This window comes from Heptranchias perlo, unplaced genomic scaffold (assembly GCF_035084215.1).
Source record: "Heptranchias perlo isolate sHepPer1 unplaced genomic scaffold, sHepPer1.hap1 HAP1_SCAFFOLD_43, whole genome shotgun sequence".
NCBI lineage: Eukaryota > Metazoa > Chordata > Chondrichthyes > Hexanchiformes > Hexanchidae > Heptranchias > Heptranchias perlo.
This window is the reverse complement of record NW_027139442.1, coordinates 11,142,469-11,163,558: the sequence shown is the minus strand read 5'-3', so window position 1 is coordinate 11,163,558 and position 21,090 is coordinate 11,142,469. Positions and strand designations below refer to the sequence as shown.

At 45.8% G+C, this 21,090-nt stretch overlaps 2 protein-coding genes and 1 pseudogene across 2 annotated transcripts; all 3 read left to right on the top strand.

Annotated features, from left to right (window-relative positions):
* Nucleotides 1–290: 290 nt before the first annotated feature.
* On the top strand, nt 291–5,058 carry LOC137312662 (zinc finger protein 16-like; annotated as a pseudogene).
* Nucleotides 5,059–17,244: 12,186 nt separating this feature from the next.
* Nucleotides 17,245–17,815, top strand: LOC137312678 (histone H2B 1/2-like). Its single transcript, XM_067979194.1, has one exon. It carries the CDS (start codon nt 17,441–17,443, stop codon nt 17,813–17,815), a length of 375 nt encoding a protein of 124 aa, XP_067835295.1. The 5' UTR covers nt 17,245–17,440.
* A 910-nt stretch (nt 17,816–18,725) lies between these two features.
* On the top strand, nt 18,726–19,198 carry LOC137312601 (histone H2A-like; the record flags this gene model as incomplete). Its single annotated transcript, XM_067979127.1, has 1 exon — nt 18,726–19,198. A coding segment is annotated over one exon (390 nt), but the record flags the coding sequence as incomplete, so codon positions are not given.
* Nucleotides 19,199–21,090: the final 1,892 nt, after the last annotated feature.

Sequence of the window (21,090 nt, the reverse complement as noted above, 5' to 3'; positions counted from 1 at the left end):
CCCTGGGGGAAGTGTTTTTCTTCCACTGAGTCACGAGAAAAAAAATTGAAAATAAATGTTCTACATTGTACGGTCAGTGTCTGTTTAGCAAACCGGCTCTGAATTCCTCAGTCTGTATTTCGAGAAACGGTTCTGTGCGCGACGCGGGCAATAAACACTAACCGACGCATGGAGACTAATGGCTGCCGGAGGCCCCACAATTCGCATTGCCCCAGAAACCCCTCTATCTCTCGAACGCGCTGACTTCCCGCTCAGACTGCGCATGCTCCCCAGGCCCGCCGTGCATTCTGGGAAGGCATCGTTCCTTTCCTTTGTTCGCGAGTCCGACTCGGTGGAAACGGGAGAAAAAAACGGGAAGGGGCGGGTAGGAAGGGGGAGGCGCTGGGTGATGGGTGTAATGGAGTCCCGGGACTCCCGCCCGCCCGATCCCCCGGGCCCCCCGGCTCTGATTCGGGGCCTGAGCCGCACTCGGTGTTGCTGAGACTCCGCTCAGTGCAAATGCAGGTTGTTGTTGATCTGCTCCCGTTGGCCTCAGCTTTGCCGGACGGAATCAGCCAGGGACGGTGACTGTGCTTCTCCCCACAGTTGAAACGCCCGCAGCTCGCTGCACAGGCTCACAGGTGCAGAATTACCACTTGGCCGGGTACTGGAGGGTAAACTGTGACTGGGCTCGAAATCCAACATCACGCAGAACCTTCAGGAGAGAAAGGGAGGAAAAATAGATCCTGCGATGAATCTGGATTTCAAACAGCGAGGAAGTGTCACGGAGGGATAGTGTGTGGGATGGGGGAATTCAGAGTTTAATTGGGGCAAGGAGGGATAGTGTGGGACGGGGGATTTACAGCTTAATGAGAGCAATGAGGGAGAGTGTGTGGGACGGGGGATTTACAGCTTGATAGGGGCAGGGAGGGAGATTGTGTGGGATGGGAATTTACAGCTTAATAGGGGCAAGGAGGGAGAGTGTGGGACGGGTGATTTACAGCTTGATAGGGGCAGGGAGGGAGATTGTGTGGGATGGGGATTTACAGCTCAATAGGGGCAAGGAGGGTGAGTGTGTTAGACGGATTCACAGCTTAGGAGGGGCAAGGGAGAAAAGACTGTTCCAGAGAAACTAGAACTGTGTGTTCTGAATTTCTATCCTGTACTTATGGTGATGAATTATGTAAATGATGAGCACAGATGCGTAGACTAGGCTTGTATTCTCTTGAATAAACAATATTTAGGATTGATCTAATTGAGGTGTTTAAGATGATTAGAGGTTTTGATAGAGTAGATGGAGATAAACTATTTCCTCGGGTGGGAGAGTCCAGAAAAAGCGGGAATCATCTTAAAATGAGAGCTCGGCCATTGAGGGGTGACGTCAGGAAGTAATTCTTCAAACAAAGGGGAGTGGAAATCTGGAACTCTCTTCACTCCAAAAAGCTGTTGAGGCTGGGGGTCAATTGTAAATTTGAAAATTAAGATTGATAGATTTGTGCTGGCCAAAGTATTAAGGGCTATGATACGAAGTAGGGTAGATAGAGTTAAGATATAAATCAGCCATGATCTAATTGAATGGCGGAACCGGCTCGTGGGGCTGAATGGCCAACTCCTGTTCCTATGTTCCTAAATGCAGCCATCCGTAATAAGTTTGTGGATGGCAAGAGCCTTGCTCACAAGTGAACGGACATCTGGAGGGAGATGCGGTGAGAGGAGGTGACTGGTCAGGGAGTGTCTGTAAAAGAATGCAGAAATGATAACCGGTCAGGGAGTGTCTGCAAATGATGGAGAAATGTGATTAGTCAGGGAGTGTCTGTCAATTAAGTAGAAATGGGGACAGTCAGGGAGCGTCTGTCAATGAAGGAGAAATGGTGATTGGTTAGGAAGTGTGTCTGAATGAAGGAGAAATGGGGACGTTCAGGGAGCGTCTGTCAATAAAGGAGAAACAGTGATTGATCAGGAAGTGTCTCGAAATGAAGGAGAAATTGTGACTGGTCATGGAGTGTCCGTAAATGAAGGAGAACTGGTGACAGGTCAGGGGGTGTCTGTAAATGAAGGAGAAATGCTGACTAGTTCGGGAGTGTCTGTAAATCAAGGAGAAATGGTGACTGGACAGGGATTGTCTCCAAATGAAGGATAAATGGTGCCGGGTGAGGGAGTGTCGATATATGAAGGAGAAGCGGTGAAGGGTCAGGGAATGTCTATAAATGAAAGAGAAATGGGGACGGGACAGTGAATGTTTGTGAATGAAGATGAAATGGTGATCGGTCAGGGATTGTCTGTAAATGAAGGAAAATTTGTCTGATTAGGGAGTGTCTGTAAATGAAGGAAACATAGTGTCTGGTTAGGGAGTGTCTATCAATGAAATCGAAATGGTGACGGGTCAGGGCGCGGCTAGAAATGAAGGAGGAATGGTGACGGGTCAGGGAGTGTTTATAAATGCAGGTGAAATGGCGTCTGGTATGGGAGTATCTATGAATGGGGGAGGACATGGTGACAGGTCAGGGAGTGTCTATAAATGAAGGAGAAACGGTGACGGGACAGGGAGTATCTATAAATGACGGAGAAATGGTGACAGTTCAAGCAGAGTCTGTAAATGATGGAGAAATGGTGACTTGTCAGGCAGCGTTTGTTAATGAAGGAGAAATAGTAACTGGTCAAGGAGTGTCTGTCAATGAAGGAGGAATGGTGATTGGTCCGGGAGTGTCTGTGAATACAGGAGAAATGTTGACAGGTCAGGTAATGTCTATAAATGAAGAAGAAATAGTGATGGGCCAGGGAGCGTCTATTAATGAAGGAAAATGCTGACTGGTCAGAGAGTGTTTTTTAATGAAGGAGAAATGGTGTTTGCTCAGGGAGTGTCTGTCAATGAAGGTGAAATGCTGACTGGTCAGGGACTGTCTGCAAATAAAGGAGAAATTGTGATAGGTCAGGGATAGTTTTTAAATGAAGGAGAAATGGTGACTGGTCAGAAAGATTCCGTCGCCAAATTTGGGAGCTATTACATATGGACTGCTTACAGGCAGCTATAGGGAGGGACATAATGTCGAAATGAGGGGCAGACCATATACACACAGCAAGAGTGAGCATCTTCAGGAGAGGAGAGGGGAACCAGTGAGTGTAGAACAGAATCCAACCAGAGTCAGCACCTTCAGGGGAGGAGATGGTTTGGAGCAGTGAGTGTAGAACTGAACCTAGCCAGAACTAGCACCTTCAGGGGTGGAGAGGGAATGGAACCAGTGAATGTCGAACTGAAACCAGTCCTAGTCGGGATCTTCAAGACAGAAAAATTAAATAGAAGGAAAATTGTTGGAAGTGGTGCGATGGGTTTGGGTTTCAGCAGAGGGAGGAGGGTGAGTGTGTGGGACGGGGATTTACAGTCTGGAGGAATGAGCGGGTAGAATGTTCCATAGAAACTGGAATTGCCTGTTCTGAATTTCTATCCCGTATTCACAGTGAGGACTTTTGTTATCTCCTTTCACAGGGTATTAGAAGGGGAGGATTTGCAGACGAGAAACTCAAACCAAACATCACGTCAAGATCTGACAGTCACTCTATTCACCAGCACCTGAAGATTATTGGCCTTAAAATATAGGAGAAATGTTGATCTGTTCCATCTGTGGGAAAAGATTTCAAACATCACTGTGACTGGAATAGCAGCGAGACACACACACCCGAGTGAGAGTGTTCCAGTGCACTGACTGTGGAAAGAATTTTAACCAGTTACACAGCCTGAAAAAACATCGTACCATTCACAGTGGGGAGAAACCAGACAAATGTTCTCTGTGCAGACGAGACTTGTACTGATCGTCCAACCTGGAGAGACACGAGGACGCCCGCACCATGGAGAAACGGTGGAAATGTGGGGACTGTGGGAGGGGATTCAATTTCTCGTCCTGGCTGGAAACTCATCGACACAGACACACTGGGGAGAGGCCGTTCACCTGCTCCGTGTGTGGGAAGGGATTCACTCAGTCATTCCACCTCATTGAACATCAACTTGTTCACACTGATAAGAGACTTTTTAAATGTTCTGTCTGTGAGAAGAGCTTTAAAAGAAAAAGTGATCTGCTGACACACCAAATGATTCACAGTGGGGAGAGGCCGTTCACCTGCTCCGTGTGTGGGAAGGGATTCATTCAGTCATCCAACCTGCTGACACACCAGCGAATTCACACTGGGGAGAGGCCGTTCACCTGCTCCGTGTGTGGGAGCGGATTCACTCAATCTTCCCACCTCATTGAACATCAACTTGTTCACACTGATAAGAGTCTTTTTAAATGTTCTGACTGTGAGAAGAGCTTCAAAAGAAAAAGTGATCTGCTGACACACCAACGTACTCACACTGGGGAGAGGCCGTTCATCTGCTCCGTGTGTGGGAAGTGATTTACTCGGTCATCCAGCCTAATGACACACCAGCGAGTCCACACTGGGGAGATGCCGTTCACCTGCTCCGTGTGTGGGAAGCGATTCACTCGATCATCCCACCTCCTGAGACATCAGCAAGTTCACTTCGGGGAGAGGCCATTCATCTGCTCCCTGTGCGGGAAGGGATTCGCTCAGTCATCCACCCTGCTGACACACCAGCGAGTTCACACTGGGGAGATGCCGTTCACCTGCTCCGTGTGTGGGAAGAGCTTTACTCAGTCATCCACCCTGCTGACACACCAACGAGTTCACACTGGGGAGAGGCCATTCACCTGCTCTGTGTGTGGGAAGGAATTCACTTGTTCATCCGGCCTCATTGAACACCAACTTGTTCACACTGATAAGAGACCCTTTAAATGTCCAAACTGTGAGAAGAGCTTTAAAAGAACATGGGATCTGATGAGACATGAACGTATTCACATTGAGGAGATTCCGATCACCTGTTCCGTGTGTGGGATGGGATTCACTCAGTCATCCCACCTGCTGAGTCACCAGCGAGTTCACATGTGACTGCAGGAGTTGGATTATTCTGTTATTGCTGTATCCAGGACTAAACCACGTTCATTCTGACAGTTGTAAGTTTGTTTCTGATGTTAATGACTCCCTTTAACTGGGCTGGAGTTTAGTATTCTGTACAAATGTCAAATAAATCAGCTTTCTTTTAAACACAGTGTTTTTGACCTTCATATCTCGATGATAAAAGAAACAGTTAGAGGACTTATGACGACGTGAGTGGAATACGTCTTAGAACTGAGCTCCTCCACCTTTTTAAAATATGGATCTTCAAGACATCCAAGTCTGACAGGACATAAAATTCTATTATATCACAGGGTCCACTTCAATCAGCCTGAGCAGGTTTCCACTCTCCTTGTGTGAAAAAGAGCTTCCTGATTTCAATCCTAGACGCCCTAGCTCTAAATTTAAGGTTATGTCCTCTTGTTCTGGATTCCCCCACCAGAGAAAATAGTTTCTATTTCTACCTTATCGAATCCCTTTATTATTTTAAATCCCTGGTTCAGATCACTCCTCATACTTCCAAACTCAAGGGAATGCAAAACCAAGTTTATGCAACCGGTCCTCATAATTGAACACTTCAAGTCCCAGTATCATTCTGGTGAATCTGCACTGTCCCCCCTCCAAGGCCAATATATCCTTGGTGAGGATCAGTGCACCAGATGGGCTCTGACCAAGGCTCTGTAGAACTGAAGCATCACTTCCTTCCCTTTGTATTCCAACACTGGAGATAAATGCCATTTGTCTGTGGTTGCTTTTTGCATCTGTGCACTAGCCTTTAGTGATTTGTGTCCATGGACACCCAAATCCTTTTGCTCCTTCACCATTCCCAGTCTCTCACTTTCAGAAAATACTCCAATGTTTCCTTTTTGCATCCATATTGAATGATCTCACACTTCCCCAATTTGAACTCCATCTGTCACAGTTTGTCCATTCGCTTAAACTTTCCCTTTGTAACTTCCTGCTTCCATCTACACAACTTACTGAACTTCATAACTAATGTCATCTGGAAACTTGGACCTATTACTCTCTATTGCTTCATCCAAGTTATTGATAAATATGATGAAAAGCTGAGGCCCCAGTACAGATCCCTGGGACACCACCAGTCATATCCCGCCAATCAAAGAACGTTCCCTTTCTCCTTACTCTTTTCTCCGACCTCCCAACCAATTGCAACCCAAGTCACAAGGTCACTTTCAATTTTGTACCTTTTATTTATTCTATTAATCTCTTGTGCTGAACCTTTGCAAATGCATTCTGTAAGTCCATATAGAAAACCTTCATAGATACTCCCCTGTCCACCTTGTTAGATTCCTCAACAAATCCAACTAAATTAGTCAGACATGACCTGCTCTTCACGAATCCAAGTTGACTCTCTTTGACCAGCTCCTTTTTTCTCTCATGATAGGTTTAAGTAAGTTCCCCACAACCGATGTTAAAATGACAAGTCTGTATTGTGCTGGTTTCTCCCTCCCTCCTTTCTTAACTAAACGGAGTGACATGTTCAACATTCATATCCAAAGGCACAATTTCTGAGTCTGGAGAGCTTTGGGAAATTATGATGAATGCATCTGCAATTTCCCCACCTGTTTCCTTTAAAACTCTGGGGTGGAAACCGTCAGGTCCTGGAGATTTCATTCTTAGTTTGCAGTTATTTATTTATCTGACTATGTATAACAGGACTGAGTGTCCCAGCTCTGAGTGTGTGTATAACAGGACTGAGTGTCCCAGCACTGACTGTGTCGATAACAGCACTGAGTGCCTCAGCACTGACTCTCGATAGGGAGAGGGAGATTGTCATGGAGGGATTTGAACACGAGGATGAGAATTTTAAAATCGAGGCATTGCCACACCGGGAGCCAATGTAATGGAACACGAACAGAACAAGACACACACGGAGGTCTCACAACAGAGCATGGACGGTCTGAAAGACCACCTCCCTCCCGGGGTCACGGTACCTCCATCCCGGGTTCGTGGTCACACCATCCCGGGGTCGCGGTCCCTCCGTCTCAGGGGTCGCGGTCCCTCCATCCCAGGTTCACGGCCCCTCCCTCCCGGGATCGCGGTACCTCCCTCCCGGGGTCGCAGCACCTCCGTCCCGGGGTCAGTATCCCACTGTACCAGGATCGCGGTCCCCACCTTCCCTGGGTCGCGGTCCCACCGTCCCGGGGTCGCAGTCCCTCCGTCCCTGGGGTCGCATCCCTCCATCCCGGGGTCGACGCCCCGCTGTCCCAGGATCGCGGTCCGACCATCCCGGGGTCGCGTTCCCTCCGTCCCGGGGTCTCAGTCCCACCGTTCCAGGGTCTCGGTCCCTGCATCCCATGGTCTCGGTCCCACCGTCCCGGGCTGTCGGTCCCTCCGTCCCGGGCTTTGCAACCCCATTAACGCCGCTCGGGCCTGAAGTCGGAGGAGCTGTTGCTCGGACCGCCCTCACTGCGCCATTCCAAGTCCCCGGGGCCCAGACCATTTCCAGGTGCGGACCCTCCCTCTGTCGGTCTCGACCCCGCCCACAGCAGCGGCCGCCCGCACTCCGACCGGAGGCTGCCATCATCATCCTCCTGGCAGGCGCCTGTTGCTAAGGGAAAGCGGCAAAGGGACCGCGCGGCGTCCCTCGGGCCGGAGATGCATGCACGCATCGCGATGTCAGCGCGCAAAGGTGAGAGACGGTGCCGCGTGTCACGTGATAGGAGGAGTCAGCCCAGGACGAAGGCGGGCGGAGGTGAGGGCTGTCAATCAAAGGGCCCGGAGTCAGCACTCACTGCGCACAGGGTTTGGAGAATTTGATTAAAAAATAAAAATAGAAATGTACAAAAAAAGTGGATAAATTGCAAATTCAACAATCTGAATTAAAAACAGAAATGTCCAAACTCACATAAGGCTGATGGTTTGGGTTCTCCTGCCACTCTCAGTCTTCTCTACCTGGGGCACATTATGAGCAGAATGCTTGAATCTATATTTTTTAATGCAGAGTGCGCTGGATGTATGGAATGGACCAGCAAGGGAGGCAGTGGGGCCTGATTGTATCAGCAAATTCCACAGAGTTGGGAAAGTACCTGATAGCGCTACCTTGGGATATGACAGCCTAGAAATTGGGATCTTTCATTCATTTTTTACACTTGTGCACTTATTTTTATTGATTGGTGTACCTGGACACCCAAACCCCTCTGCTCCTCCACAGTCCCTAGTTTCTCACCCTTAAGAAAATACTCCCTATTTCTCACCTGATGCCTGCAATAAATGATATTTGTATAACTTCCAACATCTTTACGTGGAGATGCCGGTGATGGACTGGGGTTGACAATTGTAAACAATTTTACAACACCAAGTTATAGTCCAGCAATTTTATTTTAAATTCACAAGCTTTCGGAGGCTTCCTCCTTCCTCAGGTAAATGTTCAGGAGCTCCTCGAAGCCTACGCATTTATACATATAGAACAATACATGGTGTTTACAGAATGCCCCTGGAACTGCCCGTTGCCAAGGCAATCACCGTGTTCAGACAGAGAGGTGTCACCTGCAGAACCCCCGAATACACAGTTGAATGCACGGTTGAATACACGGTTGAATGTGTATTCGGGGGTTCTGCAGGTGACACCTCTCTGTCTGAACACGGTGATTGCCTTGGCAACGGGCAGTTCCAGGGGCATTCTGTAAACACCTTGTATTGTTCTATATGTATAAATGCGTAGGCTTCGAGGAGCTCCTGAACATTTACCTGAGGAAGGAGGAAGCCTCCGAAAGCTTGTGAATTTAAAATAAAATTGCTGGACTATAACTTGGTGTTGTAAAATTGTTTACAAACATCTTTACGATTCGGGTCTGTTTCCACTCTTCAGTGTCCAATAAGAAGAGACATAGTGAGACTGGAACTTTATTTAATATTTCAAAATATACTTTATTTCATAAAATTCATGAATAGACACAGTTCAATGTAAATATTACAATTACAATTCAAAACAAATACAATACACATCATACGATTCCATTATTACAAGTCAAAACACAGTAAATATCTTCTAACACATGCTGTACATTACAAGGTGGGATAGCGTTACACGGTTGCCTTTCCCCATAAAGCCTTTGTGTAGGCCGCACCTCGCTTCAGTGTGCACCTCAGCATGAAATACTGGACCTTGGATTCTGCTAGTGGCCAACACTTGGCCGCGGACAGTTCCCTCGGCTGGAAGACCTGCTGGTTTCGGGGGAACAAAGGGCCTCCCTGACCGAATTGATGGTCTTCCAGCAGCTGTTGATATCTGTCTCGTTGTGCATCTTGGACAACTGCCCATAGAGGACAGCGACCTGTGTTACCGAGCTGTTGGGATGAACTCCTCTTCGACACCACGGTGTAGGGGTTCATTCTCCGTGGATGAGGTTATCACCTTTTACCTGAATACGCGGATCCATTCGCACACATTCATGTTAGTGTTCGGCAAACACTGTCTGATGTCTTTCACACACCTTTCGAACCTTGGGGTCAGAGACGTAGGGGGTATTTTCACCTTCACATCTTGGGCGGTAAACTGACTGAGCAAAAATTAAAATCGGGTCGGTTCTGTAAGGGGCGGGTGATCGGCTCTACCAGTTCAGTTCCCAGCGATGGTGAAAATTTCCCTCCACGTGTTATGAACCGATGCAATTTGAGAAAATGGACCAGCTTGTGGGCTTCGAAGATTGATTCTAGCGCGGAGGTCAGGAATGGTGTGGCCGATTTTAAGTATCCTCGCCTGGCAGAAATAGGGTGGTCGAGGCGAGTAAATGGTATCAGGTCACTTACCGCCCCTTTAACACTGGCGTTCCTGCCTCCACCATCGTGGGTCGTGTCCTGAGAAGAGCGGCCCGAGCAACACCCACCTGTTTCCGGTCAGGCCACGTGTAATATGTAAATCAGAGTATTATGACGTACAGGGGAAACCATTTAATGTTGGTGAAAAATCGGTGGAGGAGCCGCCCTTTAGATGGGCATTGAGTGGTCGAGAAAACTGAGAAGTTTCTTTTTAACTCATATTTTGTGAGGCAAGGAGCAGCAGGAGAGCTTTCCCTTGGCCTGCTGCGGCCGTGTGAAATCTCCCGCCCTCTGATCGTCTCAGAAATGTATCAGGAGGTTTCCTTCTCGATCTGTGCAACGAGGCCCAGCCTCATGTCTCATTAAACTCCCTGCAGTGAGTAAACATTGCTGCACAGCAGCTCAGAGAGGAAACGATCTCCGGAACTCCCCACTGGAGTTAGAAATTACAAGAATATTTTATGAGTTATTCTGTTCTGGTCAAAACAAATGTCCCAATGAACAGGACGCTGTCTGTCCCTGACAGCTCACCCTCAGTCCATCCCAGCGGGCAGTGTGTGTGATGGGGAATAATCATCAACCGAAATGGAGCATTTGATTTTATTCATTACAGGATTAAACATTTAATATTGAAATCATATTATTTCCCGACTAATAACAGCAAACCTTTTCATGTTAGAATCAAATCTTGTATTATTTCTCAAAAAGCATTTGTTGGATAAAATATAATTCCTGTCTGCTATTTCCAAATTTATTTGAAGTATTGGATTGATATCAGTTACTTCAGTGAACTCATTGGTGTCAATGGATAGTAAAATCAGGCGTAGTGAACAATGGGGTCCCGATCCGCTATCGCCGACTTACTCCACCGCCAAAGCGGAAAATCCACTCTCATTCAGCAGTTTACAAAATTCTTATTCCAGCTGATTTGTAGAATCGCATGTGTTGGGGTTTGAATTGTGAAGCGGATTTTCTCCGCCAGTTTTACCGTCTCACAGAGACTCTCACCCTGAATCTGTGAAAAGGTTATGACCATGAACTGGGACTGGAGCCGAACACATCCCCAGTTACGGTGTGGCCTGGACACCCCATTCTCCCTGTTTTATATCAGACAGTATTCCACCTTCAAAAACAGCACTCGAGAGAGAAAGCAAGACACACACTGTCAGTCTTACACTTCCTATCAGTATGTTCATATCACGCTCAATAGCAGTATCCAACCTTCATATACAGCACCAGAGAGTGAGAGAGAAAGGGAGACAGATACTGTGACAGAGCGAGCGGAGAGGCACAGTGCAACAGTATCAGTTCCAGACTGACTTGTAAAGTTGCGTTTTATCCAGAAATTCCCGTTGTAGAGACAGAAGATGCAGTCTTGTCTCTCACTGATATACCAGAGACGGACACACCATTAATCCCACACTCAGGGACAGTGCAGAGAGTGACAAAAACAATGTGGGCCGAATTTAACCCTCTCTTGCCTGTTGTACTACATTCGGTTTTGCAGATCAGGGCCGTTCGCTATTACTCTCAGTGACCGAGAGTTTCACTCTGATTATATTAATACATCATATATTAATAATGGACTGTTGCTGTCAGATATTAATCCTACACGCTCCCAGCAAATACACGGACTCCGACTTTCCTCCCATTTTTCTCCAGGATTGGTTTGAGAATTCCTGCATCCAGTTTCGGAGTCACACGTTACTTAATGGGTAAAGGGGCCAAGTATGAACAGAATCCATTGGTTCATTTCAAAATGTCCCACTTTATCTATGAAAGACTATTTACCATCAAAAGATACCGAGAGAAACAGCAGGGATGAAAACATCTAGTTTAATAGTTAGAGATTGTAAAGTCAGTCTGGATTCCAGCGTTAGTCACTGGTGGAATCCCATCTGTTTCCCATTCTGGTGCCTGTTCCTGCACTGCCTGTGGACCCCATTCCCTCTGACCTTTCCCTCAGCCCCACTTGCTTTTCTCAGACTCTGAAAAATTCCAATTGGGGAATGTTTCCATCGATTTGTGCATTGGGAATTAAACCAGATCTCTGCGCATGCGTGACTCAGCCCCGCCCCCAGCGCTGATTGTTGGTGAGTAGAAGAGCGCATGCGCGCTCCCCTCCCCCAGCTCGGCCTGTGGGCGCCATTCCCTCAGTGAGCGGAAGAAGATGGTTTAAAACAGCCGGGAATGGAGAGATCACGGCCCCCGGGGGAAGGGAGTAAAGAGCAGCCTCGTTACAGCAGCTCATCGCTTCGGGACCGTGTCCGCAGATGGGCTCAGAGATCGGCATTGAGTCCGGGGGAAGGTCCGGGGGCTGTTTGTAAGAGGCGGAGTGGATCAGGAACTGGTCCCGGAACATGGAGTGAGCGGGGGAAGGGAGAGGTCATTCTCGGGCTGTGTGTGCACAGCGTGTGTCCAGGGTCAGGGAGTCAGAATGAGAAGAACCTGCTATTTAAAATCATTGCTGCTTGCTCTCGCCAGACCAGTAGGGAATGTTCCTGGTTTAGGTCCAGTCTCACCCTGTTTATTGTGATTCGACAGTGAAGAGTGGAACGGAGCCGGACAGTAAGGATGTGGGGAGTTATCCAAAGAGCATCTATTGCAGGCACTAGGTGAGAAGTGTGAAGGGCACATTTTAAGCAGCGGCTGTTTTGTTTCGGTTGAACGGTTAGTCCCATGTGAGAGGGGAGTGGAAACCTGACCTGCACAAAGGACCCTGCCACATCGGGTAGTGCCATTTATGGTTGTGTTGTGTCTGGATGTCACTAAATTGTTGTAAAACAGCCCACCACTCGTGGTGTGCAGAAGCTGAATGCTGCAGTACTGCAGTGGAGTCAGATACTGACACTGTTTGTGTTGCTGGTTTTGTGGATAATCAAAATAATCATTAACAAAGATATTAATTCGAACACTTTTGTATTTCCTACCTCACTGGTTCTTGAGTTACAAGAGAAAAATTTCTTCCTACAGGCAAATCCTTGAAGGACCCAGAATCAGTGTTATGTTTCCTCCACTCGAGGCACAAGGAACAGTGCAGCCAACTCCTTCTCCCACACAGTAAGTACATTATCACACACAGCGCACAGAGACACAGACAGGTCATCAGTTCCACAGTCTCAGACAGTAGAAGCACTGACCCAAGTTCCACAGACACATTTTCAATCCAACATTCAAACAAAGCAGGTGAGGCAGACACTGTTCCATTTCCCCCGAGCTGAGTCCCGCTGACAGGTAGATACAGAAATCCCAGTCCAATATCACACTATCAGATTGAAAGGCACTGTGTCAATCTCACAATAGGGCAACATAAGCTACGAATTAAATACCAGATCGAAATCACACATGGTACTCGATTGAAAGGGACAGAATGAAACCCAATAATTTACCCTGAGATTCCAATTGAATAATTGCCCAGAATTCACACACTCACGTGAGTTTAATACACTGTTCGAATGGATATTGCATGTATCATGTGATACAAATTGCATACGTGTCCAAAACTCATGTACAGTATCAGATTGAGAAATGCTGTGAGAGTGTAACCTGAGAAACAAATTAGATATCAGTTTATAATACACTCATAGTTTGAGATTTATAGATACAGTATCAATTCTATTAGTACAGACTGAGCTACACATTATACACCATTTGAAAAGTGTCACGAAATCAATTTGAAAGATACATTATCATTCACAACAGTACTCACAGAGATACAGATTTAATAGTAGCTCAAAAAGCAGACAAATTATGTGATTAAAACCTACAGCGTCAAATCCTACAGAGGACCCATATATACCAGTTAATGAGAAATAAGATCTAAACATGAAGATATTAAAGGTACAATTTTGAACGCCATAATGCAATCTTAGAGAATAATTACATACAGATACAGAATGAATCTCACACTCAGGTACAGTACCAGAGACTGACAGATGCAGAAGGAATCCCAAACTCACATACAATACTAGAGACTGACAGACACAGAGTGAATCCTACACTCACATATGGTACCAGAGATGACAGATACAGAATGAATCCCACACTGACACACTGTTCCAGAGACTGAGAGATACAAAATGAATCACACATTAGTGCAGGCTGAGTAACATTACTTACCAGTTAAAGAAGTATCAGATTGAAAGATACAGTATCAATTACATTATTGCAGACTGATCTGCACGTTATAAACCACTACAAAAAACTGATGCAAATTCACTCTGAAATATACAGTATTCCATTGATGCAGACTGAGCTGCACGTCATATATAAGTTCAAAAATGTCAACATATCAGTTTGGAAGATAAACTAATGCACAATTGTGTTCACATCGATACAGATTTAATAGTAGTCCGAAAAGTGCCCACATTCTCTGATTATATTCTACAGCATTTCATTATCAACCAATTAAACACTGGGGAAAATATGCACAAATTGAGGTATTAAAGATACAGTTTTGAACACCATACTGAAAACGGAGAGACTAATTACATACAGATAAAGAATGAATCACATATTTAGATAGAGGGCCAGAGACTGACACACAGAATGAAACCAGCACTCACACAATATAACAGTGACTGACAAATACCGAATGAATCCTACATTCACACACAGTACAAGGGACTAACAAATATAGAATGAATCACACACTCCCACAATACCAGAGCCTGACAGATACAGAATGAATCTCATACTCACAGACAGTACTAGGGACTGACAGATACAGAATGAATCCCACACTCACACACGGTACTGGGGACTGACAGATACGGAATGAATCTCACAGTCACACACATTTATGCAGTCTGAGTTACACATTACATATCAGTCCAAAAATCTCATAGTGTCAGATTGAAAGATACAGTATCAATTCCATTAGTGCAGACTGATCTACACATTATAAACCACTACAAAAAACTGATACCAATTCAGACTGAAATACACAGTATTCCTTTCATGCAGACTGACCTACACATTATATACAAGGTCAAAAAAGTCACCATATCATTTTGGAAGATAAACTAATTCACAATACAGATTTAATAGAAGTCCAAAAAGGTCCACATTCTCTGATTATAACCAACAACATTACATTTTAAAATGTATCATTATCAACCATTGAAACACTGGGAAAAATATTGATACATTGAGGTATTACAAATAGAGTTTTGAACAACATACTGTAAACGAAGATACAAATTACATATAGATAAAGAATGAATCTCACACTCAGATGAAGGGCCAGAGACTGACACACAGAGTGAAATCAGCACTCACACAACCTAACAGTGAATGACAGATACCGAATGATTCCTGCACTCACACACTGTAGCACAGACTGAAAGAGACAAAATTTATATCACTCACATACAGTACCAGAAATTGATGGATGCAGAATGAATGACTCCCTCACATATAGCAGCTGAGACTGACGGGAACAGAATGAAACCCTCATTCGCACACAATATCCGAGACTGATAGATACAGAATGAATCCCACACCCACATACAGATACAGAATGAATCCCACACCCACGTACAGTAACAGAGACTGATAGATACAGAATGAATCCCAATCCCACGTACATTACCAGAGACTGACAGATACAGAATGAATCCCACACTCATACACATTACCAGAGACTGACAGATACAGGATGATTCCCACACTCATACACAGTACCAGAGACTGACAGATACAGGATGATTCCCACACTCACACACAGTACCAGAGACTGACAGATACAGGGTGATTCCCACACTCACACACAGTACCAGAGACTGATAGATACAGAATGAATCCCACACCCACATACAGATACAGAATGAATCCCACACCCACGTACAGTAACAGAGACTGACAGATACAGAATTAATCCCACACTCACACACAGTACCAGAGACTGACAGATGCAGAATGAATTCCACACTCATACACAGTACCAGAGACTGACAGATGCAGAATGAATCCAACACTCACACACAGTACCAGAAACTGAGAGATACAGAATAAATCCCACACTCATACACAGAACCAGAAACTGACAGGAACACAATGAATCCCACACTCACACACAGACATTATTGCAGATCTGAGCTACATATTACACACCAGTCCAATAATTTCACAATGAACATATTAAAAGGTACATTATCATTCACAATATCGTTCAGAGATTAAGATGTAACAAAAGTCCAAAACTCACACACGTTGTTTGATTGAAGAAAATCGAAAAATATATCCATGGTTACAAATTAAATACTTGACGAAAAACTGCTTATACTTTAAAGTATTAAGGCTGCAGTTTGAAGTAAAATAGTGGGAACTGAAATAAGAATACAGAATGAATCCAGATTTGCACTTTGTCTCAGGGATTGAATTACAGAATGAATGCCACACTGAGATAAATTAGCATATAATGGCAGATACAGAATGAATCCCACACTCACAGACAGGACCAGAGACTGACAGTTACAGAGTTAATTCCACACTTACACACAGTACCTGAGACTGGCAGATACAGAATTAATCCCACTCTCAAATACAGTGCCAGAGACTGGCAGATACAGAATGATCCCAAGCTCATATGTAGTGACAGAGACTGAGAGATACAGAATGAATCCCACACCCACACTCAGGACCAGAGACTGACAGATACAGAAAGAATCTCACACTCACAAACAGAGACTGACAGATACAAAATGAATCTCACACTCACACACAGTACCAGAGAATGACAGATGCAGAATGAATCCCACACTCACAGAGTATCAGAGATTGACAGATACAGATTAAATCCCGCTCTCATACAGAGTACTAGAGACTGGCCTCTACTGGACGTAGGCGAGAACTGTAAAAGAGCGGAACAAATTCACATTATCTGTCGTGGTGACAGTGACAGGACAATGTGCAAGATGAAAAAAAGTTTCAGTCTGCAATTTCTACTCTCATATTTTTGCACGTTTTCTTATTGGAAAATGAAGACAATTAATTCATAATAAAGTTTTTGTTTTACTCATTCGATAGTTGTGAATTTACCCCCTTATTTTTGCACTTACGTTGCACAGTATTTCTCTCTGATTTCTCAGGACACGATTTACATTGCTCCTCTACCCCATTTAGACTCGTATTTCCCAAGCAGTATGTGGCCTCCTTATTCCCCCTAACAAAATTAATCAGATCACAACTTTCTATATTTAAATTCAATGCACATTGACACGACCGTTCTGCAAGCTGATTTTGTCGCAGTCTTCCTCAGTATTGCCTATCGTCCCGAAATCAATTACAATAATTTAACACAGCATTACAACTAACGTATGGTCTAAAAAAAATGTGCTTGCATCTCATCTCCATTCCAAGTTTTTCCAAATCTCACTCGTGCAATATAATGTGAAGAATGAGTTCATATTCTGTCCCTCTCTCATCTGCAAACTTCAATGTCCCGGGGTTTGGGGACATCTACTGGCCGAAAGCAGAATTGCAACAGTTCGGAACAAATTGCTGAAACCGGACAATGTGCAGTGTGATTGGTGGCAGGTATGAAATCCGATTGGTTTCTTCAGGTATCCAATCAGAGAGTTACAGTGAATAATTATTGTTACATCATTCCCAGTGACCCAATCATGATCATTGCCTTCCCCATCCCTCATTAGCATAGGGCTGTGGGGCTGCCTATTTAAGCCGAACTTGGAGCGGATTTGGGTCATTTCTGTTTCTGAAATTGAGTTTGAAAATGCCTGAGGACAAGAAAGCAGCTCCCAAGAAGGGCGCCAAGAAAACCTTGAGTAAAGCACCAGCCAAGGGCGGCAAGAAGCGGAGAAAGTCGAGGAAGGAGAGTTACTCCATCTACGTCTACAAAGTGATGAAGCAGGTTCACCCCGACACCGGCATCTCCTCCAAGGCCATGAGCATCATGAACTCCTTTGTGAACGATATTTTCGAGCGCATCGCGGGTGAGGCTTCCCGCCTGGCCCATTACAACAAGCGGGCGACCATCAGCTCCCGGGAGATCCAGACCGCCGTGCGCCTGCTGCTGCCCGGGGAACTGGCCAAGCACGCTGTGTCGGAAGGGACAAAGGCGGTGACCAAGTACACCAGCTCCAAGTAAAACTCCACAATGTACTGAAAAAAAAAACAACGGCTCTTTTAAGAGCCACCCACAACCTCTCTGAAAGAGCTGCAGTTCTTATATATTTTCTTAGTATCTTTTTAATACCGCGATATTGTTCCAATCCAATACTGATACTGTAACTGCACCGTTGAAATTTCTGACACATGAACTGAACGCGAGTTTATGATCCGCTCCTTCCCATTCGCTTTGTTCTAAAAGCGTTACTATTCCGGCCACGAACACACCCTGAATGACCACCTTAGCAGTGCTATTATCTCTTTGAATTCAGTCTCCGAAATGTTTACCAACTGATGTGAAAATCCCCATATTAACAGCAACCACACCCCTTGCAGTAACACAGCGGAATAGGGGCAGAATGAGAACTCCGTCCGGGTCCCTCTTTTCACAGAAGCACACCCGGCTCTGTGAGAAGGGACCAATCTATAACGTGTCACTTTTATAAAGATTAAATTGAAATGTGTCCCTTCACGGAATGCTGTGAATGGGGATTTAGTCCAGTCCGATACTGTTTGAAAGCGATGACAGAATGAGCTATAATTTAAAGCAGGTTTTAAAATAGCGCCAGCGATTGGTGACGTGTAGCGCTGAATAAGACAAGGTAAAAAGAACGGGTTTAAAATCTTATGCTCAGGGCGACATTGATCTAAATCCGGTGGTTTACTGGACTGAAATTGGCGGGCTTCTTGAAATTCATAAAATTCCTGGTCTGACCGTTGAGGCCGATAAATCTCGCCCTCTTCTGTTTCTCAGCTATCTGATTGGTTAATGAAATATGCAAATGAGGTGTATTAGAGAACAACAAATCAGATGATCTTTCAGTCCATAAGAAGGGCAAATACAGCAGTCATTCTTCCTTCTTTGTGAAAGTGTTTGTGAGATTTTGTAATTGTCTGGAAGAGGAAAAACCGGCGGGAAAGCTCGGGCCAAGGCCAAGTCTCGCTCATCCCGGGCCGGACTGCAGTTCCCTGTGGGCCGTGTTCACAGGCTCCTGCGAAAGGGGAACTATGCTGAACGTGTGGGTGCCGGAGCCCCGGTCTATCTGGCTGCTGTGCTCGAGTATCTGACGGCTGAAATCCTCGAGCTGGCCGGCAACGCGGCCCGCGACAACAAGAAGACCCGCATCATCCCCAGACACCTGCAGCTGGCCATCCGCAACGACGAGGAGCTCAACAAGCTGCTGGGGCGGGTGACCATCGCCCAGGGCGGGGTGCTGCCTAATATCCAGGCCGTGCTGCTGCCGAAGAAAACCAGCACTGTGAGCTCCAAGAGCAAGTAAAGCGGCCAAGAATTAATCTGATAACACAAAGGCTCTTTTCAGAGCCACCCACTGTATCTATGAAAGGGCTGGATACTGTTTGAACGGAGTCAGAAATTAATTTAATAATAAACAATCTGTTTCAGATCTGGTGATTTCACGTTCCTTGATTCCGATTCTGGATCTAACTGCCTCCCGTTAGTTCCAAACTAACGATCGCTTGTTAAATACAAATGATCTGTTTCAGTACTCGCCAACCTCCAATAGGTTGAAATTTACAGATTGTATGGAAAATGAGACAAATAATCAGTTCATTAAACTGGGCGGGTGGGATACAGAAATAACTGGTGAGTTTGATCATTGGCAACAAGACGCACTCTATTGTGTTCGAGCAATTATTTTAAGTGTTATTTGCAGTCTCATTCTCCCACAACACTTACTCGGTCTGACTTCCATTACCCAGAAGGTGACGGATGTGTTGATTATTGTGTCAGCGATTGCTGAATCAGTGATTGAAATCTGTTTGTTACTAGATGAGAGTGAGAGATTTATTCTGTCCCTGTCAGTCTGACGAGTACCGCAGTGAATGTGACACTAAGTTTCACACTGCTTCTGATTCTAGCGCTGAAAGAAAACACTTTGGTTCTATTATTGCGAGTTACAGTGAAACAGCCTCTGTCACTACAGCTGGAGAGGGACAATAGTCAAACTCCATTTGATCCGAGACTGGTTCTTTTGAGATTAAAGTATTTCCAACAGAGCCAAGCTGACACTATATCGGAAATGAGAACTTGCATCTCTTGTACTTTGGACGCTGCACGATCCTCTCCCTGTATATATGTCCGAGTTAGATTGACACTGGGGGTGCAGATACCTGATGTGAAAGAGTAGGATCGAATTCAGCCGTTTCTGTACCTGTTTACCAGTAATTTCACTGTCCAAATGTGGCACTGGATGTGATGATGGGACTCAGTCTGCGCAGTGAGTGGAATTCACCTCCCTCCAATCCTGGGTGTGATGTGTGGAAATTAAACTGTGTCGTTTTCAAATACCTGCTGTTGGTTAGTCTGGAATTGTCACCCTTGTCTGTTTGTGTTGTGTATGTTCAACACTGCTACTGTACCTGCCCAGAACTTCACAGATCAGCTCTGCTCCGAACTATCTCCCATGTTATAACGGGCTATGATATGGACAGTTTATAAATGCTAGTCGTGCCCCGCTTGACATCCGCTACTTCCCTTCATGAATTTCCCGTGTAATTATTTTTTTAATCTGCACTGTACCACCATTTCAACCCAGGAGATCACAGCTCTTTCCATCGCCGATTTGGTGGCTCTGAAAAGAGCCTTTGTTGCACTTGGTGCTGAAGCCGGGTCGGGTTTAGGCGCGCTCCCCGCGGATGCGGCGGGCCAGCTGGATGTCTTTGGGCATGATGGTGACTCGCTTGGCGTGGATGGCGCACAGGTTGGTGTCCTCAAACAGCCCCACCAGGTAAGCCTCGCTGGCCTCCTGCAGGGCCATGACGGCCGAGCTCTGGAAGCGCAGGTCTGTCTTGAAATCCTGAGCGATCTCTCGCACCAGGCGCTGGAAGGGCAGTTTGCGGATGAGCAACTCGGTGGATTTCTGGTAGCGGCGGATCTCCCTCAGAGCCACAGTGCCGGGTCTGTAACGATGAGGCTTCTTCACTCCGCCCGTGGCTGGAGCGCTCTTCCTGGCCGCTTTGGTAGCCAACTGTTTGCGAGGAGCTTTCCCGCCGGTCGATTTGCGCGCTGTCTGCTTGGTCCTGGCCATTTTCTGAACAGATCACAAAACAACCTGAGACACACAGACTGTTAATACGGAGTGCTCTCTGGGGCCGCCTTTTAAATGGTCTAAGGGAATCCGCCCCTGGCCTGCGATTGGCTGAAGTCCCACACCCTGTCAGGGATGGACAGCCCCGGGCCTGTGATTGGCTGGTTTGAACCGAGCTTTCACAATCAGACCGAAACGGTGGGAG

Bases quoted from the DNA above. Each gene is read 5' to 3' on its own strand.
- LOC137312678 (XM_067979194.1), top strand. From the start codon at position 17,441: ATGCCTGAGGACAAGAAAGCAGCTCCCAAGAAGGGCGCCAAGAAAACC.